Here is a 24,881-nt window from a genome sequence, read left to right on the forward strand (position 1 = left end):
TGGTGGGGTAGACCAAATGTTCTGCAAACCCTTTTGGACTGAGTATTTCCTGCATTTTGAGGAAATACTTCTCAAAACTGCAGTTTTGAGGGACTGAACTTGATGGGTTTTGGGTGTTTCCCACCCAGCCACATCCTCACTCCTCACAAAGCCTGAGCTGATGTGGCTGGGCTGTTCTCCCCTTGTGTGCACAGCTCTGAGAGCTGTACCTGCTCATTATCTCAGGTCTTCCACCATTAGTTACTGAAATCTTGCATGAGCAACCTGCTGAAAGGTTGCATCAGGAGCATAAAATGTTGCAAGATCCTACTTGAAGAGGTTCTTCTTTCTTTAAAAAGTCAAGGGAAGCATTTAGGCCCTGGAAAACATTTCTTGCTTGACCAACTCCATGTCTCTGAAGGAGCTGGTTGGAAGCTCAGTGTGCATTTAAGTCTGTCACTGAGAGGCATTTCACCGTGAGACTGGAAGGGCCTAATAAAAAGTCTTCCTCCCTGAGGGATTTAATAAACAACTGGATAACAAGCTGAAAAAAAAACCCAACCAAACCAAGAGGGTGTCATCTGTGCAGCTTCAGAGGAAGATGCTCGTGCACCCCAGAAAGCCAACCAGATCCTGGGCTGTATCAAGTGTGGCCAGCAGGGCAAGGGAGGTGATTCTCCCCCTCTGCTCAGCTCTGCTGAGACCCCACCTGGAGTACTGCATCCAGTTCTGGAGCCTCTGTTACAAGAGGGATATGGACATGCTGGAAGGTGTCCAGAGAAGGGCCACCAGGATGAGCAGAGGGCTGGAGCACCTCTCCTATGAGGACAGACTGAGAGAGTTGGGGCTGTTCAGTCTGGAGAAGAGAAGGCTCTGAGGTGACCTTCTTGTGGCCTTCCAGGATCTGAAGGGGGCTCCAAGAAAGCTGGGGAGGAACTTTTTAGGCTTTCAGGTAGTGACAGGACTGGGAGGAATGGAATAAAGCTGGAAGTGAGGAGATTCAGACTGGATGTGAGGGAGAGAGTGATGAGAGCCTGGAATGGGTTGTCCAGGGAGGTGGTTGAGGTCCCATCCCTGGAGGTGTTTGCAGCCAGGCTGGATGAGGCTCTGGCCAGCCTGATGTAGTGTGAGGTGTCCCTGCCCATGGCAGGGGGGTTGGAACTGGATGAGCCTTGAGGTCCCTTCCAACCCTGACTGATTCTATGGTTCTATGATTCTGTGATTCTATGATTCTGTGTTAGCTCACCTTCAAAGCTGTGTATCTTCTGACTGCTCCTTTTTGGGTTCTGTGCAGCACTTGCCAAGGAGGCCACTGGAACTGTATCTCTCTGCCCTGCTCTGGAAGCTGCCATCTAGATGGAGGATTCCACATAACCACGTTTGATAACAAGAGGTTCAATTTTCATGGCAACTGTCATTATGTCTTAGCTAAGGTATGGACAAACTCCTGTTTCACTCCTAAGCCTCTGGAGAGGCATGAGGCAGTTAAGCTGTGCTGGAGCCTTGTGTGACTTCATTAAATGGCACCAATCCAGCAAAGCACTTCAACACATGCTCAGCCTTAAACCTCATAAATTGTCCCATTGGCAATGGATTGCAAGTCAGCTGCTTGATGCTTAGCATCACAGGTTTGCAGCTTCAACATAATTTCACTATTTTTTTTTTTAATATTTGAATGAATTCATTTCCTTAGAGGCTGTATTAGATTTAAGTATTTCTCCTGAAGCTTTCTCCAAGTGAGAGGGGGTTGGACTTCATGATCTCAAAAGGTCCCTTCCAACCCTTATCATCCTGTGATCTTGTATATTTGTTGACTGTCAAAAGGAAGGGGATGAGCAGAAATCCCTCCAAAAAAAAGATGGAATTCCAGGTTGACTGTCCACAAATACACAATCCACACAGGCTGAGAGTAAGGAAGTAGAGTGCAGAGGAAAGCCAGTGGGCATGAAGTTCAACAAGACCTAGTGCAAGGTCCTGCAGCTGGGTCAGGACAACCCCAAGCACCAATATAGGCTGGGCAGGGACTGGCTTGAGGGCAGCCCTGAAGGAAAGGCCTTGGGGGTGCTGGGGGATGAGAATTCAGCAGTGAACAATTGCAGGCCAGAGAGCCAAGCAGAGCCTGGGCTGCAGCAAGAGAAGTGTGGCCAGCAGGGCCAGGGAGGGGATTCTCCCCCTCTGCTCCACTCTGCTGAGACCACTCCTGGAGCTCTGTGTCCAGGTCTGGAGCCTCTGTTCCAGAGGTGCTGGAAGGTGTCCAGAGAAGGGCCATGAGGATGAGAGAGGGTTGGAGCTGCTCTGCTCTGGAGACAGACTGAGAGAGTTGGGGTTGTGCAGTCTGGAGAAGAGAAGGCTCCCAGGAGACCTTCTGGTGGCCTTCCACTATCTGGAGGGGATTACAAGAAAGCTGGGGAGGGACTTTTGAGGGTATCAGGGAGTGATAGGAATGGGGGGAATGGAGCAAAACTCACAGTGGGGAGATTGAGATTGGCTGTTAGGAAGAAGTTGTTCCCCATGAGGGTGGTGAGAGACTGGCACAGGTTGCCCAGGGAGGTGGTGGAAGTTTTTTAAGGAAGTGTTTAAGGCCAGGCTGGATGTGGCTGTGAGCAACCTGCTGTGGTGTGAGGTGTCCCTGCCCATGGCAGGGGGTTGGAACTGGATGACCCTTGAGGTCCCTTCTCACCCTGACAAGTCTATGATTATTGATTTTGGCGATGACACAAAGCAGTTTGCAGTCAGAGATTAAATGCCTCAGCTCTTTCATTATTCCAGTTTAGCCTTTCAGAGACAGCTTTTTTTCTCTCCCTGCTGCCTCCCTATGAGATGCTAACAATGTCTGCACATCTCTTTTTCCACATCTTTTCAGAACACTGCTGACACCTTTGTGGTGATTGGTGAGATCATCCAGTGTGGGACATCAAAGACAATGACTTGCCTGAAGAATGTATTAGTCACAATTGGCAGAACTGTAAGTAACTTGCTTTAATTAGTGGCATACCATGTCACTTATATTTAGGTTCAAAGATGGGATCTCTCTGATACCCTGGACTCATTTTGGTCTGTTGCAATCCTGAGGCTGCAAGATTAATACCAGTAGATGATGTGGTGTATGCAGTTATTGGTTTTGTTCTACAAGAGTTCTTTCCTTTCCACTTCTTTTGGATTCCAGCTTTTCCATTTTCTTTACAGGTAGATGGTTAAAAATCATCCTTGTTAGCTTTCCCTTTTTGTTTTCCCATGAGTTCCAACTTTTTCACTTGTGTTGTTTTGGAAGATTGAGACTTCTACAGGAAAATAACCCCTTCTCTTTACAACACTTCTAAGTCCTACTTCAATGAGTGAACAAGTATTTGCAAATGAAGGCCAGAAGCTGTGCCATGATTCAAACTGAGTTCAGTGGAAGCTGAGTGAGGGCTGGTATTTAGGCTTTCCTCAGGTTATATAGATCCTTTCTTTACACCTGGTATTTAACCAATGCAGTCCTAACCTTGTTAGGAGCTCCAACATCCTAACCTCCTTCTATAGTCAATAGAGGAAGACAGTGATCTTCTATAGTCAATAAAGGGAGATAGAGACCTTCTATAGTCAATAAAGGGAGATAGAGCTCTTCTATAGTCAATAAAGGGAGATAGAGCTCTTCTATAGTCAATAAAGGAAGACAGAGCTCTTCTATAGTCAATAAAGGGAGATAGAGCTCTTCTATAGTCAATAAAGGGAGATAGAGCTCTTGTATAGTCAATAAAGGGAGATAGAGCTCTTCTATAGTCAATAAAGGGAGATAGAGCTCTTCTATAGTCAATAAAGGGAGATAGAGCTCTTCTATAGTCAATAAAGGGAGATAGAGCTCTTCTATAGTCAATAAAGGGAGACAGGGACCTTCTATAGTCAATAAAGAGAGATAAAGCTCTTCTATAGTCAATAAAGGGAATAGAGACCTTCTATAGTTAATAAAGGGAGATAGAGCTCTTGTATAGTCAATAAAGGGAGACAGGGACCTTCTATAGTCAATAAAGGGAGATAGAGCTCTTCTATAGTCAATAAAGGGAGACAGAGACCTTCCATAGTCAATAAAGGGAGATAGAGACCTTCCATAGTCAATAAAGGGAGATAGAGACCTTCTATAGTCAATAAAGGGAGATAGAGACCTTCCATAGTCAATAAAGGGAGACAGGAACCTTCTATAGTCAATAAAGAGAGATAAAGCTCTTCTATAGTCAATAAAGGGAATAGAGACCTTCTATAGTTAATAAAGGGAGATAGAGCTCTTGTATAGTCAATAAAGGGAGACAGGGACCTTCTATAGTCAATAAAGGGAGATAGAGCTCTTCTATAGTCAATAAAGGGAGACAGGGACCTTCTATAGTCAATAAAGGGAGATAGAGCTCTTCTATAGTCAATAAAGGGAGATAGAGACCTTCCATAGTCAATAAAGGGAGACAGGGACCTTCTATAGTCAATAAAGAGAGATAAAGCTCTTCTATAGTCAATAAAGGGAAATAGAGCTCTTCTATAGTCAATAAAGGGAGATAGAGCTCTTCTATAGTCAATAAAGGGAGATAGGGATCTTCTTTAGTCAATAAAGGGAGATAGAGCTCTTCTATAGTCAATAAAGGGAGATAGAGCTCTTGTATAGTCAATAAAGGGAGATAGAGCTCTTCTATAGTCAATAAAGGGAGACAGGTACTTCTATAGTCAATAAAGGGAGATAGAGCTCTTCTATAGTCAATAAAGGGAGATAGAGACCTTCCATAGTCAATAAAGGGAATAGAGACCTTCTATAGTTAATAAAGGGAGATAGAGACCTTCTATAGTCAATAAAGGGAGATAGAGACCTTCTATAGTCAATAAAGGGAGACAGAGCTCTTCTATAGTCAATAAAGGGAGATAGAGCTCTTCTATAGTCAATAAAGGGAGACAGAGACCTTCTGTAGTTAATAAAGGGAGATAGAGCTCTTGTATAGTCAATAAAGGGAGACAGAGCTCTTCTATAGTCAATAAAGGGAGACAGAGCTCTTCTATAGTCAATAAAGGGAGATAGAGCTCTTCTATAGTCAATAAAGGGAGATAGAGCTCTTCTATAGTCAATAAAGGGAGATAGAGCTCTTCTATAGTCAATAAAGGGAGATAGAGCTCTTCTATAGTCAATAAAGGGAATAGAGACCTTCTATAGTTAATAAAGGGAGATAGAGCTCTTGTATAGTCAATAAAGGGAGATAGAGCTCTTCTATAGTCAATAAAGGGAGACAGAGCTCTTCTATAGTCAATAAAGGGAGACAGAGCTCTTCTATAGTCAATAAAGGGAGATAGAGCTCTTCTATAGTCAATAAAGGGAGACAGAGCTCTTCTATAGTCAATAAAGGGAGACAGAGCTCTTCTATAGTCAATAAAGGGAGATAGAGACCTTCCATAGTCAATAAAGGGAGACAGGGACCTTCTATAGTCAATAAAGAGAGATAAAGCTCTTCTATAGTCAATAAAGGGAAATAGAGCTCTTCTATAGTCAATAAAGGGAGATAGAGACCTTCCATAGTCAATAAAGGGAGATAGAGACCTTCTATAGTCAATAAAGGGAGATAGAGACCTTCTATAGTCAATAAAGGGAGACAGAGCTCTTCTATAGTCAATAAAGGGAGATAGAGACCTTCTATAGTCAATAAAGGGAGACAGAGCTCTTCTATAGTCAATAAAGGGAGATAGAGACCTTCTATAGTCAATAAAGGGAGACAGAGCTCTTCTATAGTCAATAAAGGGAGATAGAGCTCTTCTATAGTCAATAAAGGGAGACAGAGACCTTCTATAGTTAATAAAGGGAGATAGAGCTCTTGTATAGTCAATAAAGGGAGACAGAGCTCTTCTATAGTCAATAAAGGGAGACAGAGCTCTTCTATAGTCAATAAAGGGAGATAGAGCTCTTCTATAGTCAATAAAGGGAGATAGAGCTCTTCTATAGTCAATAAAGGGAATAGAGACCTTCTATAGTTAATAAAGGGAGATAGAGCTCTTGTATAGTCAATAAAGGGAGATAGAGCTCTTGTATAGTCAATAAAGGGAGACAGAGCTCTTCTATAGTCAATAAAGGGAGACAGAGCTCTTCTATAGTCAATAAAGGGAGATAGAGCTCTTCTATAGTCAATAAAGGGAGACAGAGCTCTTCTATAGTCAATAAAGGGAGATAGAGCTCTTCTATAGTCAATAAAGGGAGATAGAGCTCTTCTATAGTCAATAAAGGGAGATAGAGCTCTTCTATAGTCAATAAAGGGAGATAGAGCTCTTCTATAGTCAATAAAGAGAGATAAAGCTCTTCTATAGTCAATAAAGGGAATAGAGACCTTCTATAGTTAATAAAGGGAGACAGAGCTCTTCTATAGTCAATAAAGGGAGATAAAGCTCTTCTATAGTCAATAAAGGGAATAGAGACCTTCTATAGTTAATAAAGGGAGATAGAGCTCTTGTATAGTCAATAAAGGGAGACAGGGACCTTCTATAGTCAATAAAGGGAGACAGGGACCTTCTATAGTCAATAAAGGGAGACAGGGACCTTCTATAGTCAATAAAGGGAGATAGAGCTCTTCTATAGTCAATAAAGGGAGATAGAGCTCTTCTATAGTCAATAAAGGGAGACAGAGCTCTTCTATAGTCAATAAAGGGAGATAAAGCTCTTCTATAGTCAATAAAGGGAATAGAGCTCTTCTATAGTTAATAAAGGGAGACAGAGCTCTTCTATAGTCAATAAAGGGAGATAAAGCTCTTCTATAGTCAATAAAGGGAATAGAGACCTTCTATAGTTAATAAAGGGAGATAGAGTTCTTGTATAGTCAATAAAGGGAGACAGAGCTCTTCTATAGTCAATAAAGGGAGACAGGGACCTTCTATAGTCAATAAAGGGAGATAGAGCTCTTCTATAGTCAATAAAGGGAGATAGAGCTCTTGTATAGTCAATAAAGGGAGATAGAGCTCTTCTATAGTCAATAAAGGGAGATAGAGCTCTTGTATAGTCAATAAAGGGAGATAGAGCTCTTGTATAGTCAATAAAGGGAGATAGAGCTCTTCTATAGTCAATAAAGGGAGATAGAGCTCTTCTATAGTTAATAAAGGGAGATAGAGCTCTTGTATAGTCAATAAAGGGAGACAGGGACCTTCTATAGTCAATAAAGGGAGACAGGGACCTTCTATAGTCAATAAAGGGAGACAGGGACCTTCTATAGTCAATAAAGGGAGACAGGGACCTTCTATAGTCAATAAAGGGAGACAGGGACCTTCTATAGTCAATAAAGGGAGATAGAGCTCTTCTATAGTCAATAAAGGGAGATAGAGCTCTTCTATAGTCAATAAAGGGAGATAGAGCTCTTCTATAGTCAATAAAGGGAGATAGAGACCTTCCATAGTCAATAAAGGGAGACAGAGACCTTCTATAGTCAATAAAGGAAGGCAGTGATGTTCTATAGTCAATAGCGGAAGGCAGGGATCTTCTATAGTCAATAGAGGAAGCTTAATGAAGCCTCTCAGGTTGTTGTAATCTCTCTCATGTCTACACATTCATCACTGTTGGGATGTTTCTTTTTACCTCTTCCATGCAGACTATAAAAGTATGCTCCTGTGGAAATATCTACATGAACAATTTCATTGTGAAGCTGCCAGTAAGCAAAGGTAAATGTCCTCTTTCACACCTCAGTTTATCCCTGTGACAGGACAAGGGGCAATGGATATAAACTCCAGCACAGCAGGTTCCATCTCAGCATGAGGAGGAACTTCTTCACTGTGAGGGTCACAGAGCACTGGAACAGGATCCCCATAGAAGTTGTGGAGTCTCTTTCTCTGGAGCCTTTCCAGGCCCTGTCTGGATGTGTTCCTGTGCGACCTGTGCTGGATTCTGTGGTCCTGCTCTGGCAGGGGGGGTTGGACTGAAAGATCTCCAGAGGTCCCTTCCAACCCCTAACATCCTGTGACATCCTGTAAACATCATCCCCAGACTATCCAACATCTATTTACAGAGGGATTCGTGCTCCTTTCTCTGAAAAGAACATGATCCTGCTTATTGTTGGGTCATTTGGGATTGGGACTGCCTGGGAATTCTTGTGTTACACTGGGTGAACTGGCAAAAAGAATCTCAGAACAGCTTAGGGTGGGAGAGACCTTAGAGATCATCTAAGCCAACCTCACTGCCATGGGCAGGGACACCTCTCAACTAGACCAGGTTCTTCAAGGCCCCATCCAACCTGACCTTGAACATCTCCAGGGAGGGAGCATCCACAACCTCTCTGGACAATCCATTCCAGGGTCTTGCCACCCTCCTAAGTGAAGAATTTCTTCCTTAGATCCAGCTTAAACCTATTCCCATTTACTCAGCTTCAGAAAGATTCACCAAGTGTGTGGTGCAGCAGACAGGCTGGAGGGAAGGGATGCCATCCAGAGGGACCTGGACAGGCTGCAGAGCTGGGCACAAGCCAACCTCAGGAGGTTCAACAAGACCAAGGGCAGGGTCCTGCATGTGGGTTGAGTCAATCCCAAGCACAAATGCAGGCTGGGCAGGGACTGGCTGGAGAGCAGCCCTGAGGAGAGGGACTTGGGGGTGCTGGGGGATGAGAAGCTCAACAGGAGCTGTCAGTGTGCACTTGCAGCCCAGAAAGCCAACCACAGCCTGGGCTGCATCAGGAGAAGTGTGGCCAGCAGGGCAAGGGAGGTGATTCTCCCCCTCTGCTCAGCTCTGGTGAGACCCCACCTGGAGTACTGCATCCAGTTCTGGAGCCCCTATTACAAGAGGGATATGGACATGCTGGAAGGTGTCCAGAGAAGGGCCATGAGGATGAGCAGAGGGCTGGAGCTGCTCTGCTCTGGAGACAGACTGAGAGAGTTGGAGCTGTTCAGTCTGGAGAAGAGAAGGCTCCGAGCCTTCTTGCGGCCTTCCAGGATCTGAAGGGGGCTCCAAGAAAGCTGGGGAGGGACTTTTTAGGCTATCAGGTAGTGACAGGACTAGGGGGAATGGAATAAAGCTGGAAGTGGGAAGATTCAGACTGGACTTGAGGAAGAAGTTCTTCCCCATGAGAGTGGTGAGAGCCTGGAATGGGTTGTCCAGGGAGGTGGTTGAGGCCCCATCCCTGGAGGTGTTTGCAGCCAGGCTGGATGAGGCTCTGGCCAGCCTGATGTAGTGTGAGGTGTCCCTGCCCACGGCAGGGGGGTTGGAACTGGCTGATCCTTGTGGTCCCTTCCAACCCTGACTGATTCTATGATTCTATTCTATGATTTGTAAGTTCATACATTTTTTTCCTTCTTCTTCCCCCCCATTCCTCCCCCTTAGATGGCATCACCATCTTCAGACCCTCTACCTTTTTCATCACAATCTTGAGCTCAGCTGGAGTCCGGATCCGAGTGCAAATGAAACCTCTGATGCAGGTCTCCATCAAGGTCCATCACTCCTACCAGAACCGCACTGCAGGTGGGGCACAGCACACTCTGCCTTTCTGCTTTCACACTGGGTTACAGCTGCTTGCCTACCGCTTTAAGTGAACAAATGGTTTGGTTTTTATATTGCCTTTGGTATGCTAGGACCCCTGGTTAAATCTGTAGCTGTCCTGATACAAGGTGTTGGCTAAACCTGTTGGGTTTCAAGTGGAGGGGGCCAGGCCCTTTTGGGTGGTTCACAGTGATAAGACAAGGAACAATGGGTTCAAACTTGAACATAGAAGATTTCACCTCAACATGAGGAGGAACTTCTTTCCAGTGAGGGTGACAGAGCCCTGGAACAGGCTGCCCAGGGGGGTTGTGGAGTCTCCTTCTCTGGACACTTTCAAACCCACCTGGATGCATTCAATTGCAGACTACCCTAAGTGATGCTGCTCTGGCAGGGGGGTTGGACCTGATGACCTCTTGAGGTCCCTTCCAACCTCTGATACATTGTGAGACTGCAAAACCCTTCCACTTGCTGAGGAAAATGAGGTGGTTTCTGTGATGTTTGGGGCGTGCAGGTCTTTTAGACTCTTTCTGTAAATGCAGCCTTCAGCAGAGACTTGGGAGATGCAGCCTGTGCTCTTGGGCTTGCCACCCATCTCCTGTTTACATCCTTCAAGCTTTTTGTGCTTCTGTCTGTGTAATGGGATTACATCCTGTCTGCCTCCAACCCCTTTTGTTTTGCTTTTGCAATTTCCTTTGCTTACAAGCCTTTGGGGAAGGTACTTCTCTGCCTGCCAGTGTTTACTGAAATCCATTTAAGCAGCTCCTAATCTCTGCGCTATCACTAAGTGCTACACTAATGCAAAAAAAAAAAAAAAAAGAATAATAATTACACTCTAAATACAAGGTTTGATTTGTGGTAACATCAGGAAGTCTCTGAAGGAAATTTGGCTTCTCTCAGACGAGGTTCATTATGGGGTGAAGAGAGTTCATCTAGATGCCATTCCTTTTTCCACTCATGCAGTGATTTCTTCTCTCTTTTTTTTTTTTTCTTTCGTTTTCCTACCATCCACACAAGGTCTTTGTGGCAATTTCAATAACATCCAGACTGATGACTTCAGAACAGTCACTGGAGCTGTGGAAGACTCAGCTTCTGCTTTTGGTAACTCATGGAAAACCCGAGCCAGCTGTTTTGATGTCGAGGACAGCTTTGAAGATCCTTGTTCAAACAGTGTGGATAAAGGTAGCAGGCTTTTCATCCCTGGATTAGCAGTGCTAAATAATTTTCACATGATGGAGAACCAAAAAAAAAAAAAAACACCTTTCAAAAATCTCAAAAAAAAACCTCCAAAACATCAGAAACCACCATCTTTGAGGCTATTACAGAGACAACACATTTGGCTTTTGGAGGTTTTTTTAAGGAGACAGCTTTGCTTTTAAAAGAGAAATAACTGCACTGCTGGAGAAAGAACCAACACCTTCACTCATGGCTTGAAAAACACACACAGCAGCAGTGAGAACAGAGTAGTTTTAAGGCAGAGTGTACTTGGTTGTTAGTATCTGGGCAAGATTTTCATCTAGTCTAGATTGTTACAGCTGTGCTGAAGTCAAAAGGAGTAAGTTACCAACAGTACTTCTCTGATCTACCAGGGGTCCTCTCTGCTTCTTGTTTTCACTGGGTTTGGATTTGCCCAGAGGGCAAATCAGAACCTGGGCTGCATCAGAAGAAGTGTGGCCAGCAGATAGAGAGGTGATTCTGCCACTCTGCTCTGGTGAGACCTCACCTGCAGCACTGTGTCCACCTCTGGAGTCCTCAACACAGGAAGGATATGGCCCTGCTGGAGGGCCTTGAAGATGGTATGGGGCTGGAGCACCTCTCTTAGAAAGACAGGTTGGGAATGTTCAGTTTGAGGAAGAGAAGGCTTCAGGGAAACCTTAAAGCAGCCTTCCAGTGTGTGAAGGGGGTTAGAGGAGAGCTCGGGGAGGGACTTTTGACAAGGGCTGGGAGTGATAGGGTGAGGGGCAACAGCTTGAAACTGGAGCAGGGTAGATTTAAGTTGGATATTAGGAGGAAATCCTTTACAATGAGGGTAGTGAAATAGTGGAATAGGTTGCCCAGAGACGTGGTAGAGGCCACATCCCTGGGCAGCTCCAAGATCAGACTTGATGGGGCCCTGAGCAACCTGCTCTAGTTGAGGTCCCTGCACACAGCAGTGGGGTTGGAGATGACTTTTGAGGGTGCCTTCCAACCCGATGCAGTTTGTGTAGTTCTGTGATTCTATGCTTCACAGGATTCAGACTCTACTCTCTGGGTGTTGCCATGTGGAAATTGAGGCTGCAGCTCACAGCCACACTGCTCACTGGTCATTGCATGTTTGATGTTATAGAATCATCAGGGTTGGAAGGGACCTCAAGGATCATCCAGTTCCAGTCACCCTGCCATGGGCAGGGACACCTCACATCCAGCCTGGCTGCAAAAACTTCCTTAAAAAACTTCCACCACCTCCCTGGGTAACCTGCGCCAGTCTCTCACCACCCTCATGGGGAAGAGCTTCTTCCTAACATTCAATCTGAATCTCCCCATTTCTGGTTTTGCTCCACTCCCCCCCAGTCCTATCACTCCCTGACACCCTCAAAAGTCCCTCCCCAGCTTTCTTGGAGCCCCCTTCAGATCCTGGAAGGCTACAAGAAGGTCTCCTGGGAGCCTTCTCCTCTCCAGCCTGCACAACCCCAACTCTCTCAGGCTGTCTCCATGGCAGAGCAGTTCCAGCCCTCTGCTCATCCTCCTGGCCCCTCTCTGTCCCCTTGTTATTTTCTGAGTATAAAGCTTAGCCTGACTGTAAAGGATTAGGAAAGCTGGATGGAAAATAATAAAAATGGGGAGGCTTTGCAGATGTTCTGCAAGCCCAGCCACAATGTTAGCACTTGGCAGGTGAAACTTCTTTTATGGAGATGCCTGGTCTGCCATCTGCCTATGCTTGTCACCTGGCTGTGCTCATGTCCTGTATTTCCCTTTGACATAATCTGAACACTTCAGGACATTCCTGTTCTGTGTGACACCTGATAAGAATATTGATCCAGGTAGCCAAATGGTTTAAGTGACTGTGGACTGTAATATTTTCTCTCACTTCAGAAAAATTTGCCCAGCATTGGTGTGCTCTCCTGTCCAACACAAGCAGTGCATTTGCTGCCTGCCATGCTGCTGTAGACCCTTCTGTGTACATCAAGGTAAGGCACTGGATTTAAGGGGGTGATTTAATCTAGTCCAGAGAGAGAGCTGCCATGAAAGTAGCCTGGGGAATGAAGCAGGTTACAGTAATGGATGTTTGCAGGGAAGCTCTGACTGCTGATGCTGGTGAGAAAAACACCAATGTGAGAGTTTATGCAAGGTTCGATGGCCCTTTTTGGCTGAAAATATGAAGTGACTGCAGTCACTGCTCTGTGAGAAAGAGAAAAAAACAGATTTAATGGTCCTGCAAACTGTTCATTCTTGGAAAAGCCAAATTAGTTTCCCTGTGGAATGATCCTGAAGGTCTTTCCAGCCCTAAAGATTCCATGATTCTATAATTGTAGGAGTTGACCTGAGATTTGTTTCAGCCCCATGGAATATCGTGTCCTGTCTGGACCCCTCACTTCAGGAAGGACATCAGGGAACTGCTTGAAAGAGTCCAGCACAGAGCCATAAAAATTATTAGGGGGGTGGAACATCTTCCTTATGGGGAGAGCCTGAGGGAGCTGAGGGCTCTGTAGGCTGGAGAGGAGGAGCCTGAGAGGTGACCTCATTCATGTTGATAAAGATGTGCAGGGTGAGTGCCCAGAGGCTGGAGCCAGGCTCTGCTGGGTGATGCCCAATGACAGCACAAGGGGCAAGGGTGGAAGCTGAGGCATAGGAAGTTCCATGGAAACAGGAAAAGTTTTTCCCTGTGAGGGTGACAGAACCCTGGAACAGGCTGTCCATGGAGGTTGTGGAGTCTCCCTCTCTGGAGACAGTCAAAACCCTCCTGGATGTGTTCTTGTGTGACCTGCTCTAGGTTACCCTGCTCTGGCAGGGGGGGTTAGACTGGATGAGCTTTGGAGGCCCCTCCCAGCCCCTAACATTCTGTGATTCTTTGATTCCCTCTGGGTTGGATTAAAATTCACATCTAGAGGGAGAACATGTCTTTATATCATTTCTATGCCATTTATTACTGTGGAATCTTGTTATCCTCCTTGTATTTCGAATGCAAGAAGCTGTCTGTAAGTACTCTTGGTGTACAGCTCTGTAATGCTGTTTAGGAGCTGGCTGAGCTAGAGAGTTGAGGCATTTATGTGGATAGCAAACACAGAAAATGAATGTGGGGAGTGTGTGTGATGCAACATAATGAGAAAATAGCTGATCTGAAATTAGGCATCATTAGGTATCTTCAAAACTCTGGCTGATGCTTTGCCTCTCCCAAGGTGCCCTGTGTAAGCATGTCTGCCTGAGAATCTATGCTAACTCTAAGGAAAATAGGGATCTGCAGTTTTCAACAACCAGTTTCTGATGGACATGTCTGTTGCTGCTGCTGATCTCACCAGATTTGAAGCCATGAGTCATGGAAGTGTTTTCCATGGCATCAAGAGTGGTAGGATAAGTCACCAGCCATGCAGCATGACCTCGAGTGCCTGGCTGTGTCTGGGTGCTGCTATCCAGCTGCTCAGTTAGAAGAACTCGAGCTTTAAACCCCTTGTATACTTGCCTAGCTGTTTCTTTTGATGTCGTGTCATGTGATTTCCTATTAAACCATCATCTCTTAGGCACCTGCCTTGCAGTCTGATGGTTCTTACCTGCACACTACATACAAAAGTGCCAGTCATTGCTGGGCAGTGATTTCAGTTCTGTGTATTTTCAAAGGACATATTTTGACATTAGCCTGGAGAAGAGATATGTTGACTATTTAGTCTGGAGAAGAGAAGGCTGAGAGGGATCTGATCAATGTCTATCAATAGCTGAGGGGTTGGGGTCAAGTGGAGGGGGCCAGGCTCTTTTGGGTGGTGCATAGTGATAAGACAAGGAACAATGGGTTCAAACTTGAACATAGAAGATTTCAGCTCAACATGAGGAGAAACTTCTTTACAGGGAGGGTGACAGAGCACTGGAACAGGCTGCCCAGGGGGGTTGTGGAGTCTCCTTCTCTGGAAACTTTCCAAACCCACCTGGATGCATTCCTGTATGGACTACCCTAAGTGATCCTGTTCTGGCAGGGGGGTTGGATCTGATGATCTCTGGAGGTCCCTTCCAGCCCCTGATATACTGTGAGACTGTGGTACTGGGACATCTCCCAGGTTGTACATCCTAATGGGAGGTTGGGATAGACTTTTCATAGTGCTTTAATGAACTATAGTTGCCCTTATGCTTCTTCTTACTCATCTGTTCATCAGTGTCAGACATGACCTCACAGCAGTTACGTGACTCTCATTGATTTCCTGCTTCTCAGTGTCTCATTAGCTCACTTTTTCTTTTAGAGATAGCACCAATTAAGTTTCCTTGATAATAATACTTCTTTTTTTCCCCTCCCTGTGTTGATTGACTACTTTTTGAATTCCTGTCCCCTAGAAATGTATGTATGACACCTGCAATGCTGAGAAGAGTGAAGTGGCCCTGTGCAGTGTGCTCTCTACTTACTCCAGAGACTGTGCTGCAGCCGGCGTGCCCCTGAAGGGATGGAGGCAGGGCGTCTGTGGTATGCACCCTAAAATACCTTGGGTAGTGGGGGACAGCTTCAGGAGAGCCCAGTCTGTGGCAGTCAGTGTCTGTTGTGCTGCATTATTGGGTCTTTGAAGAACAGAATAAGTATAAATTCCATTAAAAAAGCTCTGCAGCCAAAATCAGAATCACAGAATTAACCAGCTTGAAAAAGACCTTTGAGATCATCAAGTCCAATCTATCACCCAACACCATCTAATTAACTAAACCACGGCACTAAGTGCCTCTTCCAATCTCATTTTAAACACTCCCAGGGACAGTGACTCCATCACCTCCTTGGGCAGCCCATTCCCATGGCCAGTCTCTCTTTCTGTGAAGAATTTCTTTCTCACATCCAGCCCAAACCTCCCCTGGTGCAGCTTGAGACTGTGTCCTCTCCTTCTGTCACTGATTGCCTGAGAGAAGAGCCCAACCCCCACCTGGCTACAGCCTCCCTTCAGGTAGTTGTAGACAGCAATGAGGTCTCCCCTGAGCCTCCTCTTCTCCAGGCTGAACACCCCAAGCTCCCTCAGCTTCTCCTCACAGGGCTGTGCTCCAGACCCCTCCCCAGCCTTGTTGCCCTTCACTGGACACATTCAAGCATCTCAACATCCTTCTCAGTTCATGTCCACTTCATGCTGTTGTGATGCATGTTCCTCGTGTAAAATATGAGGAGAAGCAAAAGAGTATAGGGTGCACTAAATCCCACCAAGGGGTAGCAGTCAGGCTGGTTTTGTATGGCTCTCCCCTTGTATTTTAATAAAAACACCTTATTTGCAGTTCATCTCAGCCATGACTGAGAGGGGATTTAAACAATGTTTATAAATATCTGGGGGCTGGGGATCAAGAGGGAGGGGTCAGGCTCTGCTTAGTTGCACCCTGTGATTGGACAAGGGGCAATGGACAGAAACTCCAGCACAGGAGGTTCCAGCTCAACATGAGGAGGAACTTCCTCACTGTGAGGGTCACAGAGCAGTGGAGCAGGCTGCCCAGAGAGGTTGCAGAGTCTCCTTCTCTGGAGACTTTCAAGACCCATCTGGATGCCTTCCTGTGCAACCTGCAATAGATTCTCTGTTCCTGCTCTGGCAGGGGGGTTGGACTCGATGATCATAGAATCAGTCAGGGTTGGAAGGGACCTCAAGGCTCAGCCAGTTCCAACCCTCCTGCCATGCCCAGGGACACCTCACACTACAGCAGGCTGGCCAGAGCCTCATCCAGCCTGGCTGCAAACCCCTCCAGGGATGAAGCTTCAACCACCTCCCTGGACAACCTATTCCAGGCTCTCACCACTCTCATGGGGAAGAACTTCTTCCTCACATCCAGTCTGAATCTCCCCACTTCCAGCTTTATTCCATTCCCCCTAGTCCTGTCACTACCTGACATCCTAAAAAGTCCCTCCCCAAGGCAGGGAGGTCCCTTCCAACCCCTAACATCCTGTGAGCCTGTGATGAGCCATGATGTCTCAGACACAGCCCACAAAAATGGTGTAGCTCTCATTACCTTCCCATGTTGCAGTAAAATAATAATGGTTTGTAATAAAGATCCATTGGTGATGATACCTGAGAATGGGAAAGTGTTTAAAGCCATTTTCATCTCAGGGCTATCTTACAAATGAACAGCAGTTTCTTGGGCACACAGATTGTCACTTAATCCTGGGTTTGGAGTCCACATACTCACATAATTTTCTTTGGCACTTCCAGAGTTGATTATGAGACTGAATTATGAGGTGGAGCACTGGAACAGGCTGCCCAGGGAGGTGTAGAACACGCTGGAGGTGTTCAAGGCCAGGTTGGATGGGGTCTTGAGTAATTTGGTCTAGTGGAAGGTGTCCCCGCCCATGGCAGGTGGGTTGCAGCTGGAGGATCTCTGATGTTTCTTCCAAGCCAAACCATTCTATGATGCTATGATCAGAGCTGAGAATTGAACTCACAAGTCCCAGCTTCTGCATTTTACTCCAAGATTTCCATTTTCCCATTGACAGTCAGATAGTTCCAACGAGCTCTGCCTGTATCAGCATGCAAATAGATGTGTGGGTTTCTTGACTAATAACACATCTGAATGGGAAACATCACAACAATTATTTTTCAGGCAGGTTTGATGCAGCTGTGATCTATAGAACTGCTTGACTCAGGGAATGGCAGGGCTATCTAACAGAGACAAACAATGTACCTGGTATGGTGCTTTGTGGAAGGCATTTAAGATTGCAGTAAGAACAAGCCAACAAACCCATGCTGAAGTATTCAAAGGGAACACAGTGTAGTCCACAGCAAATTATCCTAGACCCATGCAGATTTATGGACCAGACACAGTCCCTGCTTTGTTATCAACCCAGAATCACTGACATTTTCTAATGCCAAAGCAAGGCTGGTTTGCAGCATGGGTTGGACTGAAATCTGTGCACTCAAGGCACAGTGAGTGATATTGACTCAAACACTGCAGTAACCCTGGGAAAAAAAGAACCCTAATGGTTTAATCAGGACAATCATTTGAGGCCTAATTTAAGAAGAAATAAGCTTTTGGTAACATGCCTGAGATAAGATTGAAGGCTGCACTGTTTATGAGTGAAAGAACCAATGGGCTGGAACAGCCACTCTCACTGCTCTGCCCCACTGGGGGGGGTTGGAGAGGCTCTTCCAGCTCCTGCAGCTGGTCCAGCTGTGCCAGGCTGCAGGCAGCATCCAAGGCAGGCTGTGTCCTAAGGGAATGTCTACATTGCAGTCAAGTAGTGTATGAAGTAAGTAAACCCTGCTAGGTAACTGCATGTCAGACAATGACCTTTAGGGGAAGCATGAACCATTAATTGAGTTACTGCAGTGTTACCCACAAGACCACTGAGTTAGCAGCCTCTGCTAAGTCCTGGCATGGTTGTCCTAGTGCTCCTTCTGCAACCTGAAAGCTGTCCTTGGTGTGCTTGTGTTCTCTGCACTCAATCCCTCAGTTGTCATGTATGTAATCCAGTGTTCTTCCAGTATCTGAAGGGGGCCTGTAAGAAAGCTGGGGAGGGACTTCTGAGGATGTTGGGTGGTGATGGGACTGGGGGGAATGAATCCAGGATAGAGGAGGGCAGATTTAGATTAGATGTTGGGAAGAAGTTCTTCCCCAAGAGGGTGGTGAGGCACTGGAATAGGTTGCCCAGGGAGGTGGTGGAAGTTTTTTAAGGAGGTTTTTGCAGCCAGGCTGGATGTGGCTGTGAGCAACCTGCTCTAGTGTGAGGTGTCCCTGCCCATGGCAGGGGGGTTGGAACTGGATGATCCTTGAGGTCCCTTCCAACCCTGACAATTCTTTGATTCTATGATTTCAAATCTATGTCCATGAGCACTATAACCAAATAACATTTTTCTTACCAAAACTGATCTTTTTCCTCTACAAAAAAAAAAAAAAAAAAAAACCCAAACACACCACCAAATCAACCAACCAACCAACCAAACCCCCAAACAAACAAAACCCCAACAAAAAAAAAACCCAAACAAATGAACAAAAAAAACCCCAAAACCAAAGGGAGGAAATAACCAGGTTTTTATTGCATTAAGAGCTAAGGGTTGAAACCCTCACATCTGGTAAATCTGAAGTAAACTCCTCTTCAACATCATTAATAGCTTTCTTGTCTGGCTTGTTTTGATTGACAAATATTAGTTGCTGAATCTTCATAACATGTCTAGAAAGTAGGAGAATATGACCTGTCCAGTTTATGCAGAGGGTATCACATCTACTCCAGCTAAGACCAGGAAACCAACTGTTTTTTGGTTGTGTTGGTGGTTTTAATGTGTACCCAGACCCAGCACATTAGCCATTCTAAGGAAGTGTGCTATGGTCATGGGCTGGAAACCACACAAAGCTTTGTTCAAGCATGGAGCCTGTTGCTGATGTGGTGACAACATTGCTGCAAAGCTGATGAGCACAATTGCCAGGAAACAACTCCTCTGTACCTTCCAGCAATGGACTCATCTGCATGGGTCTGAAAACCAGTTATGGAGTTAGAATTGCAGATGTGAGTTAGCAAGAGGGCTTAAGGAGACTGGATTCTGAATTCCTGTTGAATTTCTGAGGATTTCAAATGCCAGGCTTTCTTGAAAAGCAGAGCCTTGAGGTGGGTGATATTTCCTGACAAAATTTGGTGTCGTCCCTCTGGATCACTACTGCAGATTTCATGGCAGAGTTTTGAAGGTGGTGTTTCTTGGCAGCCTGTGAAAATCAGCCAGCTGTTTACCAGCTCACATGGTCAGCTGGGCTCTTTAAATTTTGGTAGTTAACTTTTTTTGGTCCTGTTTTTCCGTTTTGCCCAGAGAATGACAAAATGATTTTTTTCCTCCAGACTTTAATGAGAAATCAACCAGGAAGGATGATCAGAGTTTCTGGGTACTGCCTGTGTAACATCAAAGTGTACCCCTTACAAAATATCCTCATTTCTTAAACTCCTCCCAGCCAAAGAAATCATTAGTAGAGGGCAGAGAATGAATTTTTAGAAGCTCTTGGCTGCAGGCCTTGACGTAAGATAGGCATACAAACTGTGCAAATGACAAAGTCATCCTAATTCCCTAATCCAGTCCAAACCCACCCTGCTGAGTGTTTCTGTGCTCAGTGTCATGCAGTTCAGGCTACCTGAGCAAACTTCCCCCAGCCCACTAGGACACAAGGTCTTCTGGTTTGAAGTAAGCCCACTTCTGGCTACCAAGGAGCAGAAAGCTGCACTAGGAGTGTGAGCAATGGTTGCACAGAGAAGGCCATACATCCATTTTGTTTCTCTTGCAAAGATCCCTCTGAGGAGTGTCCTGAGACTATGGTTTATAACTATAGCGTGAAGCACTGCAACCAGTCCTGCCGCTCGCTGGATGAAGCCGACCCGCTGTGCAAAGTGCAGATGGCTCCCATGGAGGGCTGTGCTTGCCCTGAAGGCACCTACCTCAACGATGAGGAGCAATGTGTCACTCCAGATGAGTGCCCCTGCTACTACAAAGGCAAGATTGTTCAGCCTGGCAACTCCTTCCAAGAGGACAAGCTGATGTGGTAAGCTGCTCTGACGGTGCAAAGGCTGCCGTGCCTGGGGGGGTGCCAGGGCTGGCTGGGGAAGTCCCTGCTCTGATCCCTCAATGAGCTCATTTGACTGCAAGGAGTTATGACAAATTTCTCCTAGATTCTACCAAAGCAAATATTCTGCTGGCAAGAAGTGCAGCCACAGCAAAGCTTAAGGCCCTGTGTTCCTGCTAGCAAACAAGAACTTGAAAACCTGTGAAGTGATGTGTGCAGTCTGCATGCAAAGCTCATTGTTGTGTGAACAACATCCATATGCAGGGGGAGGAAGCTTTTGGGGCCAGGCTCTTCTTTGTGGTGCCCAGGGACAGGACAAGGGGAATCTGGCACAAACTGGAACCCAGGAGGTTCCATCTGAACAGCAGGAAAAACTTCTTTGCTGTGAGGGTACTGCAGCCCTGGAGCAGGCTGCCCAGAGAGGTTTTGGGGTCTCCATCTCTGGAGAGATTCCAAACCCACCTGGACATTGTGATCCTGGGCAAGCCACTGTGGGTGACCCTGCTTTAAGTGAGGGTTTGGACTGGCTGATCTCCAGAGGTTCCCTTCTGAACCTCCACCATGCTGGGATTCTGGGACTGGAGAAGCCTTTAAAGCCTGTGGCTTTAAAATGAAAAAATAAAGTAAAAGACACCTTCCAACACACCATCCTGCAGGTGGTGGAGGAAGAAAACCTCCAAATCTCATTTTTTTTTTAAAATTAGTCCTTTAAAAAGGGGGAAAGAGAGAAATTTTGGGGGGAAAATACTAAAAACTACTTTTCATCTACAGTGAAAAACAATTCTCTTCCTCACTTTCAATCAATTCAGGGCAGCAATGCTATCAAATGCCAGGCTGCTTTATTCAATCTATTTATATCTTTAGATGTTTCCTGTTTTTTTTCTTTCTCTCTCAACTCCCACTTTTTTCTTTTCTTTTCCTTTTTTTTTTTTTTCCTGAGGATTTTAGAGACTATTCTGCAAATACAGATTCATGTAGTAATTTAAAAGTTACTTAAGAAATTATTAGCCTTATTTCACTGATTGGAAAAGAAATGCTTAGGGGGGAAAAAATAATTTAGGGAAAGCACACAGGAAGCCATTGTGAAGATGAAGGGAAAGTATTGAAGAGCTGGAAGTCTTAACCTTCCTTCTGGGTATGGGGATTCATGCCTGGGAACCTGCTAGCTGTAGCAAATACTCATTTGGGTAGGAATTTGTTATTGGTGTGGCTAGTGAAGCTTTGCAGTGCCCTGCTCTGGAGTGAGAAAGGAACATGCAAAGAGCTGATGTCTTCCTTTTTTTTTTTTTTTTTTTTTTTATATCTCTTTAGCAAATGCATTCAAGGAAGGTTGGACTGCATTGGAGAAATTGTCCTGGTGAAAGGTGAGATGTTGTTAACTGATGGCATTATGGTGTCTGTGAGTATTTAGACCGCTTTTCTGTGCTATCTTTCTGTAACATTTCAGTATTCTGCATATTTTTGCCCTCTCCCTGAAGCATGCTGGCTGTTGCTAACAGTTCTTTGCTAAAATGTCACCAAGCTTGATGAATTCTTTGAAAGCTGAAGATGCTTCTCAAAGCTTGGAAGCTATCTGCCTCCTTCTCCCCACATTTCCAGTGGGCAGAAGCAAAACCTCATAGAAACTGTGAATGAGAGACACTCACTGCCCCCTGAAATGCTCTGTTTTGCAATTGCTGATGGCATCCCCACTGCTTTCTCTAAATGTTTTCTCCCTCCTCTAGACTGCCCAGCTCCTATGTATTACTTCAACTGCAGCTCTGCGGGTCCCGGCGCGATCGGATCGGAGTGTCAGAAAAGCTGCAAGACCCAGGACATGCACTGTGTAAGGACCTCCCCTCCCAGCAGCAGCAGGGCACAAATGACTGCCCGTGTGTGTGATTGTCCTTCACACACTGTGGTGGCTTGAATTCCACCCCCCAAAGTTAAACGATGAGAGGAAACCACCTCAAGTTGTGCCAGGGGAGGTTTAGGTTGGATAGTAGACGAAACTTCTTCACTGAAAGGGTTCTCAAACACTGGCACAGGCTGCCCAGAGAGGTGACTGAATCCCCATTCCTGGAGGCATTTACAAGAGGCAGAGTTGTGGTGCTGAGGGACACAGTTTGGCACCAGACTTGGTAGAGAATAATTCTTGGTAGAGAATAATTCTGTGGTTGCTGCTAAAGGCAAAAGATGCTGCATTATGTTCTGCTTGGTTCTCTGGGCTGCAAGTGCTCACTGCTGGCTCACACTGAACTTCTCATCCACCAGCACCCCTAAGGCCTTTTCTTCAGGGCTGCTCTCCTCAAGCCAGTCCCTGCCCAGCCTATATTGGTGCTTGGGATTGCCTCAACCCAGATGCAGGACCCTGCACTTGGTCTTGTTGAACCTCCTGAGCTTGGCTTGTGCCCAGCTCTGCAGCCTGTCCAGGTCCCTCTGGATGGATCCCTTCCCTCCAGCCTGTCTGCTGCACCACACAGCTTGGTGTCATCAGCAAACTTGCTGAGGGTGCACTCAATGCCACTGTCCATGTTGCCAACAAAGATGTTGAACAAGACTGGTCCCGGGACTGACCCCCAAGGGACTCCACTTGTCCCTGGCCTCCACTTGGACATGGAGACCCTTCCTCCCCCCAGAAAAAGTCTGGCACCCAGATCCAGCACCTATGCTCCTTCCCTGTACTTCCTGTTCATTGACAAGTTGCCTTGTGTTGTATCTTTCCACTCACAGTACGTCACAGAGTGTGTTTCTGGCTGCATGTGTCCTGATGGGTTGGTGTTGGATGGCAGTGGAGGATGCATCCCCAAAGATCAATGCCCCTGTGTCCATGGAGGACGCTTCTACAAACCTGGGGAAACCATCAAAGTGGACTGCAACACCTGGTACGTTCTTCCAGGGAGCCTGGATTTGTATCAGAGGTTGTTAGAACTATCTGTGCATGATTAGGGCAGGATTTTGAAGCCTTCCTCTTCTTCACCAGAGCATCAGGCTTGGAGGAAAAAATGGATTGAAAATAGGTAAAGTTCAAATGTGTCTTGGTGGTAAACATGAACTTTCTGATTAGTAAAACACATCATAGCATGGTCATAGGATCACAGAATGGTCTGGGTTGGAAGGGATGTCTGAAGGTCATTACAGCCCAAGCCTCTCCACAGTCAGCAGGGACATCCTCCACTAGCTCAGGCTGCCCAGAGACCTGTCCAGCCTCACTTTGAATATCTCCAGGGATAGAGCCCAAACCACCTCCCTGGGCAACCTGTCCCAGAGTTCCACCACCCTCAGAGTAAAGAAACTGTCCTAAAAGGGCTGAGAGGGTAAGCCTGAACAAGTGAGAGTTGATTACTTCTTTTGATGTACCACAAAAGACAAACCTTTGAATCACTCTGCCCTGTTTGGGGCTAAGGTAAAAGCAGGCTTCACACAGAGATGATGACTCTTTGCATTTCCCCTCCCAGCACCTGTAACAAAAGGCAGTGGAACTGCACAGAGAACCCCTGCAAGGGAACCTGCACTGTCTATGGAAATGGGCATTACATGAGCTTTGATGGGGAGAAGTTCGATTTCCTGGGAGACTGTGACTATATCCTAGCTCAGGTACCAATTTCTGTAATTTCTATTTTTTTTTTTTAATTTTTCTAGCCATATTCTTTTCCCAGCTTGGTCTGTATGGGATGATTCAGTCTGGGTAATTTCCCACATGAAACCAAAGGGAGCACAGCATTAATTTGCTGCTTTTGGTAGAGTGCCAGTGGACAGTCTGGGTCTCTGATTCTTAATGGAGAAGCTAAACAGCAGTCAGTGCTTTCAGAGCACATGTGAAACCTTGCATGCCCTGGAGAAGTGATGGGGGATAGACCACAGATTTTGTTGGGCATATTTCCAGTATTTCTAGTTTAAAATCATTGCCTGTTGTCCTATCACTACAAGCCCTTGAAAAAGTCCCTCCCCAGCTCTGCTGTAGCCCCCTTCAGGTACTGGGAGGCTGCTCTAAGGTCTCCCTTGTAGCCTTCTCTTCTCCAGGCTGAACAGCCCCAACTCTCACAGCCCATAGGGAAGGTGCTCCAGTCCTTTGATCATCTTTATGGCCTTCCTCTAGACCCTCTCCAAGAGATCCATGTCCTTGTCCTTAGAGCTTACTCCCCTCCTCTTGCAGCTAGGACAGAGTCTGTGATTTCTTTTTTCATGTAAAAGCAAAACAATTGAGGCTCAGAAGCGACACAAGAGGGCACTGTGTGATTCCAAACGATCCATTCCTGGGCTGGGCAGCCCTTTCCTGATGTAATTCCAGCATCGGCAAGGTGTGGTGTTGGAAAGCCAAGCGTTTCTCTCAGCCATCCCAGACTGCCAGTATTTGAGTAGTGACAGAAGCCCGGGGAGGTTGGTGTACGATAATTGCATGTAATGAGGCAGCACTGGCTGAGACATTTTGTCATCCCCAAATTACAGCTGGTTTTGCTGACTTTAAGAAAGAAAACCAAACCCCACACCACACTATTTTTACCTTCTTGTCTGTGCAGGGCTGCTATGAAAGGCTCAGGTTTTCCTTAGCTTTCTTCTGTGAAATTCCTGGTCAAATGTGAACCTGCCACCAGGTCAGCTGCCACCAGAGTTTTCTTGAATGCCCAGAGTTCAGGGGGAAAATAATAACTAAAAAGACAAAATAGGAGAAATCAGATTGGATTGCCACTCATTTCGGAAGCTTCTGAAATTGTTTAAGACTGGTCTGGTTGCCTGAAAAGATCTAATATGACACTTATCTCCTTATCTCCCCACTTTTGGGGTGGTTTAGTTTGGAAAAGAAGAGGCT

The 24,881-nt window shown here is 45.8% G+C and overlaps 1 protein-coding gene across 1 annotated transcript in view; it reads left to right on the forward strand.

The window, feature by feature from the left end:
* Nucleotides 1-24,881, forward strand: part of LOC128974186 (mucin-5B) — a 76,143-nt gene that overhangs the window by 16,949 nt on the left and 34,313 nt on the right. The window contains exons 9-20 of the mRNA XM_054390734.1: nt 1,274-1,412; nt 2,843-2,944; nt 7,554-7,623; nt 9,272-9,409; nt 10,442-10,606; nt 12,497-12,591; nt 14,939-15,065; nt 19,819-20,071; nt 21,404-21,456; nt 21,817-21,917; nt 22,805-22,956; nt 23,530-23,668. Coding sequence (XP_054246709.1) covers nt 1,274-1,412; nt 2,843-2,944; nt 7,554-7,623; nt 9,272-9,409; nt 10,442-10,606; nt 12,497-12,591; nt 14,939-15,065; nt 19,819-20,071; nt 21,404-21,456; nt 21,817-21,917; nt 22,805-22,956; nt 23,530-23,668 — 1,534 coding nt within the window. The remainder of the gene's footprint in view (nt 1-1,273; nt 1,413-2,842; nt 2,945-7,553; nt 7,624-9,271; nt 9,410-10,441; nt 10,607-12,496; nt 12,592-14,938; nt 15,066-19,818; nt 20,072-21,403; nt 21,457-21,816; nt 21,918-22,804; nt 22,957-23,529; nt 23,669-24,881) is intronic.

The sequence above is a fragment of the Indicator indicator genome, chromosome 21 (assembly GCF_027791375.1).
Source record: "Indicator indicator isolate 239-I01 chromosome 21, UM_Iind_1.1, whole genome shotgun sequence".
Lineage (NCBI taxonomy): Eukaryota > Metazoa > Chordata > Aves > Piciformes > Indicatoridae > Indicator > Indicator indicator.